Genomic DNA, 15,780 nt, shown 5'->3' with positions numbered 1-15,780 from the left:
ATCCATTCAAAATTTGAGAATTGTAGATTATTCTTGTGTTGGCAGTTCAGTTAAAAAATAGGATATCAAACCATGCAGGTTGAATGATTACCTCACTGAGAAGCAGATTATCAGTAGAGAAAGTGAACAAGTTATATTTTTCAAATAATTCTCAATGGTAAATAAAAACTTATTTCCAATATTAAGTTGGGGCTTGATTGCCAGTGATGGTTATTTTCATGGTTTTGGAACACGAATCAGAAAGGAAGTGTTAAAATGTAGAAGAGACAGAAGTCTTGGTGGCATGCTTGGGATAAGAAGTAAGTGGTGGACCATGAAAGGATAGTTTGGGCTAGGAGGTCACCTGTAAAGTAACAGCTCCTGATGTTCAGTTGTTGTCCCGGGATGCTGGGTCTCCTGTATCTTCCACTTCTGCTGGTGGCTGTAAGGTTAGACTTGCTCTCCAGCACTGGCTGGGTGGACAATCGTTTGCTGCAGCTGGCTCCACCATAGAAACAGTTTGATGCTAAGATGTTGCCAGTGGTTTGGTTTGGATGATCAGTGTTAACTGCTAAGGGACAGTGTTTTGGAGTAAAACCAGAAGACTGTTGCATTCTGCCGTCCTTCTCCACTTTCCTTTTGCATGTTGATCCCTTAATTCTCTCTTGTAAACTGCAAAACAAGGTAGCTCTTTCTTCCACCATGGTGTTACTCGTGAACTCCTCTTTGTTTTGTTTGTAGCAGGTGTCAAACCTCATTGCTCTGGGTTGCCTAATCCCACCTCATCAAAATGGGATTGATTGCTGCTTAGAAGAATCACTTGCAAGGTGATGCTTACAAATCTCTTTATGTTGACACACCTGTGGGCAGTGACTGTTTCATCTTACCCAAAACCACAGTTGTTTTGGTGCTGCTTTCTCCTTCTTGTTTGTTGATAGAAATTTACAATGTGACTATCAGTATTGTGCATGTTAAAAACTGTGTGGAAGGAGGATGACCTTTACAGTGTTTGTACTATGCATTAAACCAGCGTCTGGATCCTTGCCTGAAATACTAAGTGCCCGTACCTTAAAAATGTTAGAAAACCCTAGTTGTTTTTAGCCTGACAGCTACCCTTGGTGGAAGGTATAAATATTATAGGTGGTCTGAGTACTCCAGTGCACAGAACTTGTTTGTAGCTGGCTCTTAAAAATTGTAGCAGCAGGTGTGCTGGAATATTATTAGAGAAATTGATTGGAAAACTAGTGAAACAAAAAATTGTGACTCACAGAAGATTAATTACAAAAGTGATCTCCCACCGAGCCCTCTGTTTCTGGACCTGAGGTTACTTTGAAACTCAAAACAATCCATTTCTTAACTCCAAGTTCTACATAAAAATAGTCTGATAAATACTCTGCCTTGCACTGGAAGTTTCAGATTTTGTTAGCTGGTTTTAATATTCATCTGTACAGTGCCTTAGCCCTTAGCTGCCTATGTCTCCTCTAAAATAAGGGACAATTAAAAACACACATTTAGAAAGATGTGACTAATTTTCTTATATTCATAATGTTTTACGTGAGAATATTCCTTTGATTTGCTAAGAGGAATTGCAAAGTCGAGGACCTAGTCATTTAAACGGAGCGTGCGAGAATCTGTTTTTAATCCACGGGCTCCCTCTCCTGGTCTGGAAGGCGCTTGGCACCAGCAGCTTGATTAATGCAGAAGCTAAGTGAAAGTCATTTGCAAATTGATTTAGTGAAATAGTGTCAACGGTGTCTCTAACTGCTTCTTCTATGTTTAATGAGAGAGTTGTGCTCTCCCTAATAGCAATAATGAAATGAATATAGGTGTTGTGATGAATCAGGATTGCAGGGCCAGGTTTATCTTATTCAAATGCAGATTAAGACATATTTCACAAGGACTGAAAGCAAGGTCGTACAAACAGTATTTACAAATAAATCAGTGAACTTGCATATCCAAATAACCACATGAGCATATACTGTCTAATCACATTGATACTGTCATCTTTGTTTCTCTGACACATAGGTGCTCTGCTTTCATTTCCTACTACATCTAAATTGGACTATTTGCTTATGGTATTTGATAGTAGAGAAAAATTACTTTTGCATTAATATTCTTACATTAGAAACGTGTTAGTATTGTAAACTGTTTAAAAAACTTGAGGCCTTAGAGTTAGAAAGCACACCTTGTAGGTAAGAATTGTATCTATGTAAGAGGTTACTTACTTTTGCCTCAAGTTTTTAAGACCATTTCTAAATTTTATGAAATAAATTTCTGGCAGAGTTGAAGAGAATTTTTTGTGGTTTAGCTTTCCGGTCTTACTTCTAAGAATTCTTCTAAGCTTGAATTTATCAACATGAACAAATGTTTGTATAGTTTAAGAAGTGCAACAAATATTCTCACATGGTCTTTCCTTTAATGCTTTCAATGCATATCTATATTGCAGCAGACACAATTAAAAAACAAAACCAAAACAAACTTCTTCACCTCCAAATGATTGGTAGTAGATGTCTTGTAGCTTGCCCTGAAGCGTTACAAACCTTCACCTACTTCAACCAAAGATTTTCACACTTAGTGCTTGTTTGGTGCTGATGTAAGTGACCACAGAAGATCAGTGACTCAAGATATGCTGGTTCAAAAGATTTATTTGGAAGATCTGCAGTGTAGGTAGGGGCAGGGCTGATGGGGAGTTTTGTGTTTAAGACAAAGCAAAATAAGCACCAGACTGGAGTGAAATGCTTTCACTTCAGAATACTGTCAGCCTTTTATTCCAGGCCTGAACTTATAACAAATACTGAAAACAGCCCCTAGCATTTTCATGTGTTAGGACTGGGTATAGATTTGTAACACGAAAGATCCCACTAGTGAAATAACAAATTCCACAAATCATTCAGAAATGCATTTCTAGTGCTGCTAATTTAGGTGTTCCTCTTGGCTTCACTTAAAGTAAGCACTGACAGTTACATCTTACGAAGCAAAACCAGGTTTGAGAGAACTAATAATAGCAGTTCTCTCAATGTACTTACTATTTGTGCCAAAGACATGGGGGGGTGAATTTTTCATGTGAGCAGAGGATATAAGATGCACATGAGACATGTTCGATACTTTGCTACTGAAAGTTGTTCCGACTTACACTACAAGAAGGTGGGCAATTGAAGTGAATAGAAATAAAGCATAATGCGTGAGTCAAAGTCTGTTTTTCCTAATAATTTACTATTTTTTTTGTATACTACAGCCATTTAAAATGACAACTGTTCGCTGTGCATTCTGGTTCATGCCATGCTGTTGGGCCATCTGCTTCACCATTTGTGCAGACTTTCTATCCTAGCATCTATTAGGTATCTGTCCATCTTACTTAAGTTTACAGGGGTTTAAATTATTTCTGAACTAAATATCTAGCCTCTGTAACACCAGCGCTCTGAGATATGCAGGTAGCCTGACGCTTGTTAGTGGAAAGTAGCTTTAACATGTATTTGTTAAATAGGCAGCCTGACAGGAACACAGCACCACTATGTGCTTTACTGGCTCCACTGGTACCTTGAAACCATGGCAGTCATTTAATTTTTTTGTACCCTCTCCCCTTTCCCTAATGGTTAAACCTATTTAAAGCTCAGATTGTGAAGTACATTGGGCTTACAGTGAGGAGTGACTTTATGCAGTGCAATGACTTATTAAGCCTTTTCTATTAAAGCAATGTATGCTTTTTTCTTTCTTTTTTTTTTTTTTTTAATCTTTTTGTGCACAGGTACTTGGAACACCAAATGAAGATACATGGCCTGGAGTCCAGTCTTTACCCCATTTCAAACCAGGTAGGTTGAAGTACCAAGTTCATCCAAATTCTCTTCCTGGAAATACAGGGTACAGATAATTACATTTCTACTCACAAGCTTCAAAATGACCTGCTACGCAGTGCATAAACTGTAATGCATTTCTTCCAGCTGCTTACTTTTTATTGTGCTTGGGGGGGTGGTTCCTCTGTTTAATTTCTTTACTTTCTTTTGCGTTTTCTCCAGTTTATTAGAGTATGAGCCCTGACCTGCTTGCATTCCTCAGCCACTGAGTATTGTACCTTTCAGATAGCTGGTAGCCTGATTCCCAATCAGTATTACTTTTCCGCAGACCACTATGAACTTTGAGGAATACTAAAGGAAAGTAAAGAGCAGAGAAAAGACTGTCAAAGCTGAAGTTACAACTAGATCATCTGTTAGTACCTTTCTACAAAGGTTCAATATTTTAATGTGCATTGTACTTGCAAGTTGTCGTATTCTACAACCATTCTTGAAAAGCTGTTTTACCGTCCGATACCTTTGTGCAAGAGGGAGAAATCTGTTCCCTAGAGACCAGAAGTACGTGGTCAACTTCATTATGTATGTATGTACATATGTATGTATGCATGTATATATAGTTTTGTAAACTTTAGAGTAGGGATCTTAGAAATACTGGGTTTTAAACATGCCCAGCAGGCGAATAAGAGACATGCTAGCAGGTGGGGGTGCTGAAATACTGAACAGATTGTCCAGAGACATTTGACATCTCCATCCTGTTCAAAACCTGACTGGGCAGAGCCTGAGCAGCCTAAACTTCTTGGACCTACTGTCAGTGGGTTTGGACTAGATGGTAAAGAGAAGGTTACTAGATGCTTTCAGATTAAGCACTTAATTGACTCCCAGTATATATTACTAGAATGAGTCTTCAGTTTATAACCAAACACCTCCAGTCTGAAAGTGAGAGAATTCTCCCAGGAATCCAATTTCAGATGTTTTTGTCCTTGCAGGCATAAGGTCTGTCAGTAAACTCCTGCTTCTCCTTTACTGCAGATGATAGTCCCTTCAACTTTTGTCATAAACTGTGACAACCTATGGCATGCTATGTCATTTAAACCTAATTTAAAAGTCATCTTATAGGTCAAACATAGGGCAGAAGATTGCCTTTTTGTTCCAGCCTGCCTTTCTCCACTCAGATCTGCAGCATCGTAGTGGCTTCTTTGGGCCAGCAAAGAGGCATGATATGGGGCAGAAGAGTTGAAAAGGACAGAGATCTAGGCAGCTCTCAAAAAAGGGGTGTGTCGGGGGGGTGGTGGAGAGAGAGAAACAAATATATTGTAGGGCTGACTTCCCCTGACAGTAACATAAAGCCTCGAGAAAAGGGAGCACAGCTTTCTTGTACATTGCTTTTCAGTCTCTGTCCTAGTGCTTATTGCTGTATACTGAAAATACTCCCTAGTGCTCTCTAATGAATTAGTAGAACTTCTTTAAGTAGTACAGTTTTTCACTGAAATACTAAAAATATTACAGTGTCCTTCCCTAAATCAGTGTGTCATTCAGTTTACAATGAGTGTTTCTCATTCTTGATACTGATTAAAAGGTAAGGATATACACAGAAACCTTACAGAAGTTTTAACAAGTCCAAAGACATTGTTTATATTCAAGAAGAGTAAAGAGGAGGAGAAAATCTTGAGATATCAGTGAGTACTTGGGGTTTGTTATTGTTTTTATTCTTCTGCGTGATATGGGAAAGTTTTGAACAGTAGATGGCAGCCAAGAAATTTCCTGGTTTCATTTTTCTGTTTGGCTTCCAAGTATGTTAAGGGATGTGGGTTTATTACCATAGAACATCAGGAAATAAATCCACAGTAGGCACTTCATTAAATCTAAGTTTTATACAGGCATTGTGTTAGACTTGCTTTTATTTTCTTTGTCCCAGACTATGGATTTTGTGAGCTACGAATATATAATATGTATACAAATGCAGATGGGGACAGGAGGAAAGGTGCCTCCAAGACAGAAAATGGTCACTTGTTATTTTCACCGTTTCTGCATGGTGTGGTCTTTGTTCTCTCAGATCCTTTCCACATCTGTGAAGTATGTCGATTTGCAAGTCAGAGTAATTACTGTTGTCCCTGGCAATTTTTTAATCTTTCTAGGGCCCGTTAATGCAAAGCACTGAGCTGCTTAAGTCCCATACACTATGGAGGTCTGAGAGCACTCCAAAGGGGTAAGAGCCCTCTTCTGTATCCATACTACGTTCTGCTCTCCCTTTGTACCACCCTGTATCTTTCATGGCCTTGATAAATTGGTATTTTTTTTTTGTCTAACAGTTCCCTATTTGCTGATTATAGAAATTACAGCAATAGAAAGCATAATCTAATTGGACAACCAAAACTTGGCTTACATACCCCAAAACTGAGTAATTGAACTTTATGCTGGTAAAGTGTGGAATGGTTAGAGGAGCAAAACACATCACCTCTGGGATCATACTAGGGTATCAGCATCTAAAGCATGCTCTGCACAAAGTGGAGACAAAAAAAAAAAAAAAAAAACCACAAAACCTATGGGCTGGGCTGGAGTTACACTATTTGCTCATGCCATTAGGGTCACTGGAGCCATTTGGTCATGGATACCAGGTTCTCTGCTACTTCTTAAAAAAAAGCTTTCCTTCGTGCCATTCTGTGCACAAAAGTTTTCTGGCTATGGCAAGGCTGCATTGTCCCCTTCCACAGATGCTTCACCAGCCATGCGCCCCTCCCGGTTGGTCTGAAATTGTTGTTACACCCTAGAGAAAATTTCCTCAGTGCATGGGACTGAAGGACTCTTCTTTCCCAACTGACTTCTTTGGAGCAAAAAATGGATGTTAATGCTTTAATAATACACGTAAGATGACTTAATCTTTTCTTTTCCCTAGCAGAACAATGCAGGAGGGAACCTGAAATGTCTTGCCAAATCTGAACCAATTCCATTCTTCTTTAAGATTTGTGAAATTACTGCATTTGAATATAGATGATATGGGGTTAAATAACTCCTGTGCTTTGCATGTCTTCGTGAGTTTTAACACTGATAGCTGCAGACAGTAAGTGTGATAAATTGAGAAGTGCAGAGGTGATGAGAATATCAGCATCTGCTCGGGCAAGGCTTTGATGCTATAAACTGAATTGTGTAAGCATAAACCAATAGGATTTGAACAGAAAGTATCAGTGACAAATAGTTATTACAGTTTAAAAAGTGCTGGGTACATTAAATGCCTGTGCAGTCAGGAAGACTATTGAGAGTAGAAACAAGATTTTATTGTATTTCTTGTTTGCATACTGACTTAAATAGCTAATTTTCGTGCTGTGAATTGATAGGGCACAGTCCTGTACTGCAGAGAGCTAATTGCAGTTTACCAGGAGAAACACGTCTGAAAAACATGGCATTAGTCTCTTCTCTACTAGAGTGGCCAAGGGTCTGATTATTATGGAAAACAGCCAGAGCATAAACAGTTATGATCTCTGACATCTTAATGTGCAGGAACATTTCTGAGGCTGTATAAGAAATGCGTTCCTAAGGCTAGCTGTGGGTGGCTTTACATTATCTAAAGCCCTAACCTCAGTGATTTTAACAGCCTGTAACTGAAAATAAAATGTATAAAATAATTTGTTTTGCTATTTAAAAAGTCAGAAAACAATTTGTATTTTATCTGCCTGCTTTGAGATCTTTGATTACTTTCTATCTTATAAATACTCTTAAGTAATATGAGAGATCTTTAAAGCTAAAATTTGGCCTGGTCTTTGAGCTTTCTCTGTGCCTCAGCCTCAGTCATCAGTTTGTGTTTGCACCTGTGCAGACAGACACACATGCACACGTGTCCTGCGTAGTACATTAATTAAGGATAATCTAAACAATGCATTTGAAAATCCTGAAATACTTCAGAAGTATTTTGGTAACTTTGGCTTGCCTCTGTGATTCGCTTTGAAGCTGTTGTGACTGCTGTAATCTTGAGTGGGTTTTCCTGTGCTCACGTATCACCAAAGAATGATGAAGCAACATTCAGAAACAAGCTGCTTCCTTGCCAGTCTTGTGTCTGAGCCTTCCTGATTTTTGTGTATTATTCTCTCCATTGTCATGAAATCTCCTATTTTTCTTAGCTTGGATTCAGAGTCCTGCCCAAATAATAATTGAGCAAGATAACCATTTGGGTCAACATCTACACTTAAGTTTTTACTTTTCCTACATTCTTGGTTAGTATCTGGGACTGATGCTGAGTAACCTCCATCCTGAGACATTAAATAGAGATTTATCAGAAAGTACTGTCAATGAGCAAAGTGGAGAAGGTAAGATACGGTCACAAAGGAAGATAAATTAAGTGATGTTGGCCATGAAGAGATGGTAATGGTTAAGGAGAAGTAGTAACTTGTTAGGAAGGTGGTTAAAGCATGAGAATGCTTTGTAATGTTCACTGTGCATCAGTTCCCTTACAATACTGTTTCTAGGAGAAAGAAGGTTAAATATTTAATCTTGGGCTGATGGCATAGGAGCCTGAACCTTGCTATGTTCAATAGATGATCAGATATCATATAAAGTAATGCACCTGAAAAGGTGGCTTTATGAGACAATGTAAACATCTACTGAGCAATGGTTTTTAAAAGAGATTCCCTGAAGTCAGGATGAAAAGAGTTAAAAGAAAGAGATTCTCTTTAAGGAGAAAGCAGAAAGCAAAAATAAAGCAGAGCTAGAGAACAGCATTATAAGGAAATACTGCATAACATGGAATCTGCCAGTGATTGAGATACTTCATGGATTTATTTAAAAATCCCGAGTCTATGACTGACAATACCACTGCAGAGCCTGGTGTTCTGACTCAGGAATTCTGCTTTGCTTCCTGAGTGATCAATAAATATAGATTTGGTTTAGAAATGTGATCTGCCTGCCTGCTTCTTAACAGCTGATGGATAGCCAAGTTTTTTCAAAGGTTTGTCTTCATTTAGAGTAGTGCTGGGCTGAGAAACTAAACTGCTTTGGCACAAACTCGTGGAAATACTTTATATGAGGACATACGGTTTTTCAAACTTTCGTAACAGTTTTTCTTAGAGAGTTTCACCAAAGCCCGTCAGCAATTCATTATACACTGAATCAATATCTTGTTTGTTTACATCTACACTGATGCCAGTGAATGTTCCCAGGTGATGTGGGAGTCTCTGCTGTTAAAGCAGCCTCTGGCATGCCTTTAGCTCATAACAACTAGCACTTCCAAATAATTAATTCCCAGGCATGATTTGGGAGTTAATGTGGGTTGGGAACCATTCCTCCTAAGAAGGAGGAAGTTCCCACCTCCTGTATTGGAGCACAGAGGTTGAAGGGTGCTGCAGCAGTGTGGACACGAGACAGCGATGGTGTCTTAGCCAGACAACAGTCCTGAGCACACAGAAATTACTCGTATAGATTTGAGTACTTGGAGAAAGGAGAGGGAGCTGTAAAAGAGAGATAATTTCAAATTTCTCCCCCTCTTCTTCAGTTTTGACAAAATTGTAATATTTGGTGTTTCCTCAAGTATGTTGTATCCACAACCCAAAGGAAGCAGAGTTGTGTTTTCACCATTCTTTAAACAAAACCACATGAAACTGAAAAGTTAAAAGTAATTTACATATGTAAGGGAGCCAGGGTGAGCACTGCTAAAAGGCAGAACCATGTAATACAAAAGTTCAGTGCTTTAGACAATGCTAGCTATTAAAATTACATTTTCTACTCATGATCAGTAGGGAGTTTAGGTAATTGCATCCATCCTTCATATTTATACAACCTGTGCTCTGCTAAAGCAGGTGGTTTTGGAAAGGAGGGGAGGAGAGAGGATGAGGGTGGAGCGTGGAGGCTTGAAGTAATTTGTCTCAAGACATTTGGCATACAAAAAGAGCAAAGTTTAACTCATGATTATGGTAAAACTCCAGTTGTGATTGAACTTCAGTAACAACTCTTAATTGCACATTAGTGCTGCAAATAGTGCTTGAAAAATTGCTTTTCAGCATGGATGCTTGTCTTTGTATCTTTAGCTAACATAGTTTACATATTTTTAGGATTGAATCTTTAATAAAAATAGTATATGAATCCTACATATCACAATGCAGTGTTAGTCACTTTAGACTTTTAATTTAAATGTAAAGAAAACCCATTTAAAGAAATCATGCATTAGACTTTTCAAAGTATTAATTATGGTGATGTTTAAATATTTGCATTTAAGCTAATCACATTTGGTTTTAAATAGAGAAGAACATTAATCAAGGAATGCATATTAGCCAGCATGTTTTGATTAACAACATAAAAAAATGCCTTGAAGTCAAACTGCATTTTAAGTTCTTTGGTTTAGTCTAGAAGCTGATTATCAATAGTGCTAAAAAGAAGCTAAAAAATCAAAATGTAGTCTGCTTTTAATTCCTTATGTAGCTTTTCTTGCCTATTCTAGGTCCTTTCAAGGCAAACATGGCAAAGGTATAATAGTTCATGTCTTTTTCTGACGGATAAAAGAGAAAAACCCCTCATCTTGTTTTATGTTATTTAAAATGCAAGTGCTTATTTTTTCAATTCTCACAGCAGACCAGTAGTTCCTTCAGTGGTCTGCTAATAAGCTCACTAGTGAGTTCTGCTGGAATTCGCTTCTGTTTGAACCTGCCCTTGATGCAGGGCTGTCAGATGGAGTGTGTTTATCAGGCAGATAATGATGTTTGCAGTGGAGTGCAGGTAGTTATATATGTGGGCACACAAGTAAGTATGATTATAGAACAGTGTTGCTGTAGAGCGGTTGTGTAAAAGAGATTAAGAAATAGAAATACTGTCTATTTCTGTAAAAAATAGAAATACTGTTATTTCTAAGGCCACTTAATACATGTGGGTGTAATGGATGAGCTTTCTGGCACCAGCTATTTTCTCCCCTAAGTCTTCAAGCTGAGTACAAGTTGGGAGCAGTTGTTTTAAGACCGTAAGTTTTTGGATGCATCAGGTTTGTCAAATCAATCGCCTCAAGAAATTTCCTCCCTCTCTTCCCTCTGGTTGCTCACTTCTGCTTCCATTTTGCAGCTGGTATTCTAATAGCTTCATTGATGCTACTGTTTGTGGGGCATAGTCCTAAAAACTTCCTTGGCACGCGAAGAATGGAGTACGCTGTGCTGCAAGGTCTGAAGCAAAGAGCAGCTCAAATCCATTTACTGTGGGAATAATGTTTGTGTAACTGCACCACCCAGCATCTCCGAGTGGGTCGTGTGTAGTGCCCAGCAGAACAGTGAATCCTGGCTCTGAGGCCGGGCTATTGAAGGTGTGTGTGTAATGTGTTAGCCTACTCCTTTTTTATACTCTTTTAAAATCTTAAGACTAAATGGTATGCTTAGAGGAAGATCTTGCAATTGGTACTTTTTTCCAGTGAGGAATACGAGTACTATACGTTTGCTCTTATTTAGGCAGACCTATGTAGGGAACTCTTTACACAGCATTTGATTATGAACATGCCACTTAATTTATCAAGATTTGGCTAACTTGGCCTTCTAAGCATCAAATGGTAAACACTTTTAGGTGCTGTGGGATTTAAAAAAAACAGAATCTCTTTCTTGTTTGTTTCACATAAGCAAAAGTCACCTTTGACTAGTGAAATACAGCACCCACGTGAAAAGTCAGCTCTTTAACAGTGAGTTATGGTTGCTACTGGGGATGATGATTGTATATTTGGAATAAAAATGCAGAGGATCAAATTTTGTTTTCCAAATTTGTTCCCAAAAGATTTGCAAATATTTAAGTGTTTGCATAAGGGGAATTAAAGCCACACTTTTTTTACTTTAAATTTCAGATGAGCTTACTGTGTTGGTCTTCCAGTGTTTTTATTCAAAATAAGCACATTTAATAATAATAATAATAATCTGAAAAGATTTGAACTCTAGTATATATACTCACAATTTGAACTATCAAAATTCAAAATACAACTGAGATCAAATCTTGATCTGTAAACATACAATTTTTCAGGTTTCTTTAGTGTCAATGCTGATGAGAGTGAGCAGCTGCCTCAGCAAGATGGTGTGCCTCACGTTCTTGACAGTAGCTTGCATGTGCTGGAGGATGGTTGTGTGGGTGGGTGATGATATGAGTGTCTGCATAAAATTCTTGGATGTGCCTGTTTGCTTTTCAGTTCTGAGGGAGAGGTGGTAAGTTTTCAATACACAGGGTTTCTTCCACAAGGTTGGACCAAGATTTGGATCGCCTGTGCTGCTGCCTTTTGTAATGTATGTCAGGCAAAAATTTCTTTTTTGGGGGAGCACTCATGGTAATTCTGCAGTATTTCCAGGATCTCACATACAGTCAAGATCTACTCACTGGTATTACTATTTTTTGTGATCAAATCAATGGGAGCATCTAAAAAACAAATACCAAAGCTATATGCTTGAAAGTATCATAAAACACAATTTCATGCAGTTGGCCACAGTCAGATACGTATAGCTTTAGATTTGGTTGTATTAAATCTATCTAGCAGTAAAGAACAGAGGCATTCGTAGAGGTGTGAGTCATTCACCCTGTAAAGTAACTCAGAAGCAAACTTGAGGGTGTAATTGTGAGACTGAATTCCAGTTCTGTCATTAATTGAACGCAAGCAGAAGATATCCAGATAAAAGTTGGAAGGTTAAATTACCTCTTTTTTTTGCCTGTGTTGTGACTGCAAGGTTGGTGTTTGTAGGTATGCAATATTGTGGTTTCACAGACTTAAAAAAATGGATCGTGATGGAGAAGCTCGAGAACAAGATTACTGTAGCTTCTCTGTTCTGGCAACGCTGAAATCAAAATCAGCTGGTTTTATTATTCTGGTTTTTATTCTGTAGAGAAGGATTAATTCAGGAAAGCACTAAGAGCTGGCATGTACATGAGGCTGGGCTCAGTTACCACAGTAGTCCCAGCTAGTTATACTGTCCATGGAAGTTAACAAGACTCTGGTTGGAGGCATGACCACAAAGCTATGTAGAAAAAAATGTGAGCTGTACTTTATTGATATGTGGTTTCTTTCCTTATAAAGAATTGAAAGCAAGGAGCCTCTAATCTGCTTGGAGTAGAGGGGAAAGAGTTGATAACAATAGTTGGGAGAGGCACAGTCTGCAGTCACACGGTATATAAATGGAGTTTGAAGTTGAGGACTCAGGACTAGCATTTGCTTCTCTATAGACAGGGTTTCATGCTATCCATGTTCTCCCTCTAGTTTTCCCTCTCCCTGCCTCATAAATATGGTGTGTAAGGTACTTATTTGAAAAGGGGTTTAGAGCGTTAGATGGAGTGAAGAAGGAATATCCCTTTGAGAAATATGTTCATTTTGCTTATGCATGTCCCTTTTAACAGCATTTAGGCAACTGGTTCCAGTGTATCCCTTTTTCAGTGAGACTTTATCTGGCATAGCAATAGTTTTTCACTTTCTTGCTGGACTGAAACAGATCTTTGGACATCAAGACCTTAAGACAATTGGGCCAAGTGGTGATTCTGTTTTCCTCCCACAGTGAAAATAGCTTAAATTTATTGAAGTAAACCTGACAGTCCAGTCAAGAAAATAGGTTGTATATGGTACTTCTCAACTGTTTTAAGTGGATGTAGCTCTGTTAAAGTCAGCATGCTTTTGAACCAGCTCAGTATCTGACCAAAACATATTGCAGAATGACAGATAAAATCAAAATCTATCTTTCCCCAGGTCTAGGTTAGCTTTGCAGCAATGCTTCAAGTCAGTTCAGTTCTCTTTCCACCCAGCATTTTTCTGCACCAAAATAGATTCATGTGCAAATCTGCAGTTGATTAGCTGAACTCCCATGTGTATCTCAGACTTGTTACGCAGCACTGTCTAGCTGCATCTTATTTTTCAGTCCTTTGTCATAAATGAATGGATGGTGTTATGGTTGAACTACTTATAAAATATAGAAAGTGTTTATTTTCTTCCAGTTTTTATGGGCAAGTGTCTGCTCGCATATATGTTTTTAATTCATATTTGTGAACTGAAATTCAGGCGTGAGCTCAGGTCCTGCTGAGGCCAATGCAACTTAACTATTAACTTTACTGGAGCTCAAGCTTTTCCTCTAGAGACCAGAAGCTGAATTAGTAAACAACAGGTACAATTTGAATTGTAACGTTCCTCTCCCTTGTCATTTTGGGTCATACTCTCAATGCCAATACAATACTTGAACTATTCACTACAGAATATGTACTTCAGTACTGAGTTTTTATTTGTGCTATCAGGTATTAAAACATTATCACAGGCACCGACTCCAGTGCCATGTTACTGGTACTGAACCGTGGCTGTATCTAATAGTGATCCTTACTACTTTGCCCATTGGATTTTAAAGACCTGCCTCGGGGCATGGGCACATCTGTAGTAAATGCATTGCCTGCAATGTATAATAGAGATAAAAAGAAACTGGCATTTCCTATAGTTTTAATCTGGATGCCTCCAATATGAGAAGTTATTTTGTTGTAATACGTGCACACAGAAGATTGTAAGGAAATCTCATTACTTGCCACTCTCCGTAACTACTCCACAACTTCTTTTTTTCCCCTCTTTAACCCTTACATTCTACATTCATTGCAGTATCAAGACTTAACAGACAATAGAGAAAAAAAACTACTACAGCGGTTTAAATTAGTTTTCCTTTTTATAGTATCCAAGCTGCGAAGAGCCTGGGATAACTGACTTTACCAGTAATTGGAAAGTACTGTAGAGCTTCTAATTTACAAGGTTTAGGATGTCAGTAGTGTCAGTAATCTAAATGCTTCTCTAAGTTCATACTAAGTTACATGGTAGCATTTTCAACAGTGAGACATATCAGAAATGAGTTCAAATATGTTATGAAATTGCACAAAATTGACAATAAGAATATTTTATCTGGTGAGATATATTTACAGAGCAATATCTTTTCTGTTTGTAAAATATACCATATGACCTATAATTTATTTCTTACAATATTCTTATCCTAACAACAAATTAAGGTTTGTAACATTGTATAACATAGTTCATAAAAGTTCAACCTAATAATTTTAGTTTGTTGAGAACTGTGTGATGATAGCACATCTGGAAGTTACTGAAAGTCATCTCTTTTCTTAGCTAGACATCTTCATTCTGACAGAGGAGTCAGGTGTGTGCTACTTTAATCATCATCTACAGTAGTCAAATATTTTCCAAGTGCAGAAACTTTTTGTTGGTAATAAAAAAAACCACCAAACACCCCACAAAAAAATCTTTCAAACTTCTATTTCATACTGTCATCTACATCTAAAAGTTTTTAACAGTATGACTATGTAGTTAGCATTTGGTGTTTTTTGCTGAGAAAGTTGAGTAAATTTAGATACAATATTACATAAGTGATATTTATAATTTATATCAGTGCTAAAACTAGTTATAGCCATGTAGCTTCCAGTTTCCAGTACGCTTGTCATACATATATCTAAGAGGGAGTGATTTCGTTGCTTTGACTGCATCAGTGTGGATAAAGCAACAAAATTTGTAAATGTGAAGTGGCCCTCAGACACAGATTGCAGGTCTATCACTTACTGAAAACTTCCTATAGTGAAGTCAGTGAGAGCTGAAGTTTCTGCATATGTCTTTTTAGTTAAAGAAAAAAAAAATAGGTATAGGAAACAAAATCATCCACATTGATGCTAGGGTTTCATATGGGCCATAGTTTTGGCATCTTTAGAACTGACAATGTATGGAGTATACATGTCAACTTTAGAACTGACATACACGAAGTGTACAATGCAGGAATTTGAACACAATCCCCTCCAAAGTTACATTTACAGTTGTTTTGCACAGTAAAATTCATGCATATGTGTGTGTATATATATATCTGTTGTAACTGTACAGTGGGCATGTTAAATGTCATGTTTATGGGTGGAAAGGAAGGCAAATCAATTTTTCTGGTTTTGTGGAGTATTTTGTAAGTTTAGGACTTCTTCACAGTAACCAATGCCATCACACTATGGTAGCTGGCCAGGGGAAGTACCAGTCTACATGGCAGGATTTCAGTGCAGTGAGGCTTCATGGAAAATGTTG

The 15,780-nt window shown here is 37.9% G+C and overlaps 1 protein-coding gene across 2 annotated transcripts in view; it reads left to right on the top strand.

The window, feature by feature from the left end:
• Positions 1-15,780, top strand: part of CDK14 (cyclin dependent kinase 14) — a 316,643-nt gene that overhangs the window by 209,811 nt on the left and 91,052 nt on the right. For both annotated transcript variants that reach the window (XM_040592698.1, XM_040592699.1), the window contains one exon: positions 3,725-3,788. In XM_040592698.1, coding sequence (XP_040448632.1) covers positions 3,725-3,788 — 64 coding nt within the window. The remainder of the gene's footprint in view (positions 1-3,724; positions 3,789-15,780) is intronic.

Source organism: Falco naumanni, chromosome 4, assembly GCF_017639655.2.
Source record: "Falco naumanni isolate bFalNau1 chromosome 4, bFalNau1.pat, whole genome shotgun sequence".
NCBI classification, from domain to species: Eukaryota; Metazoa; Chordata; class Aves; order Falconiformes; family Falconidae; genus Falco; species Falco naumanni.
This window is presented reverse-complemented; position numbering and strand designations above follow the sequence as displayed.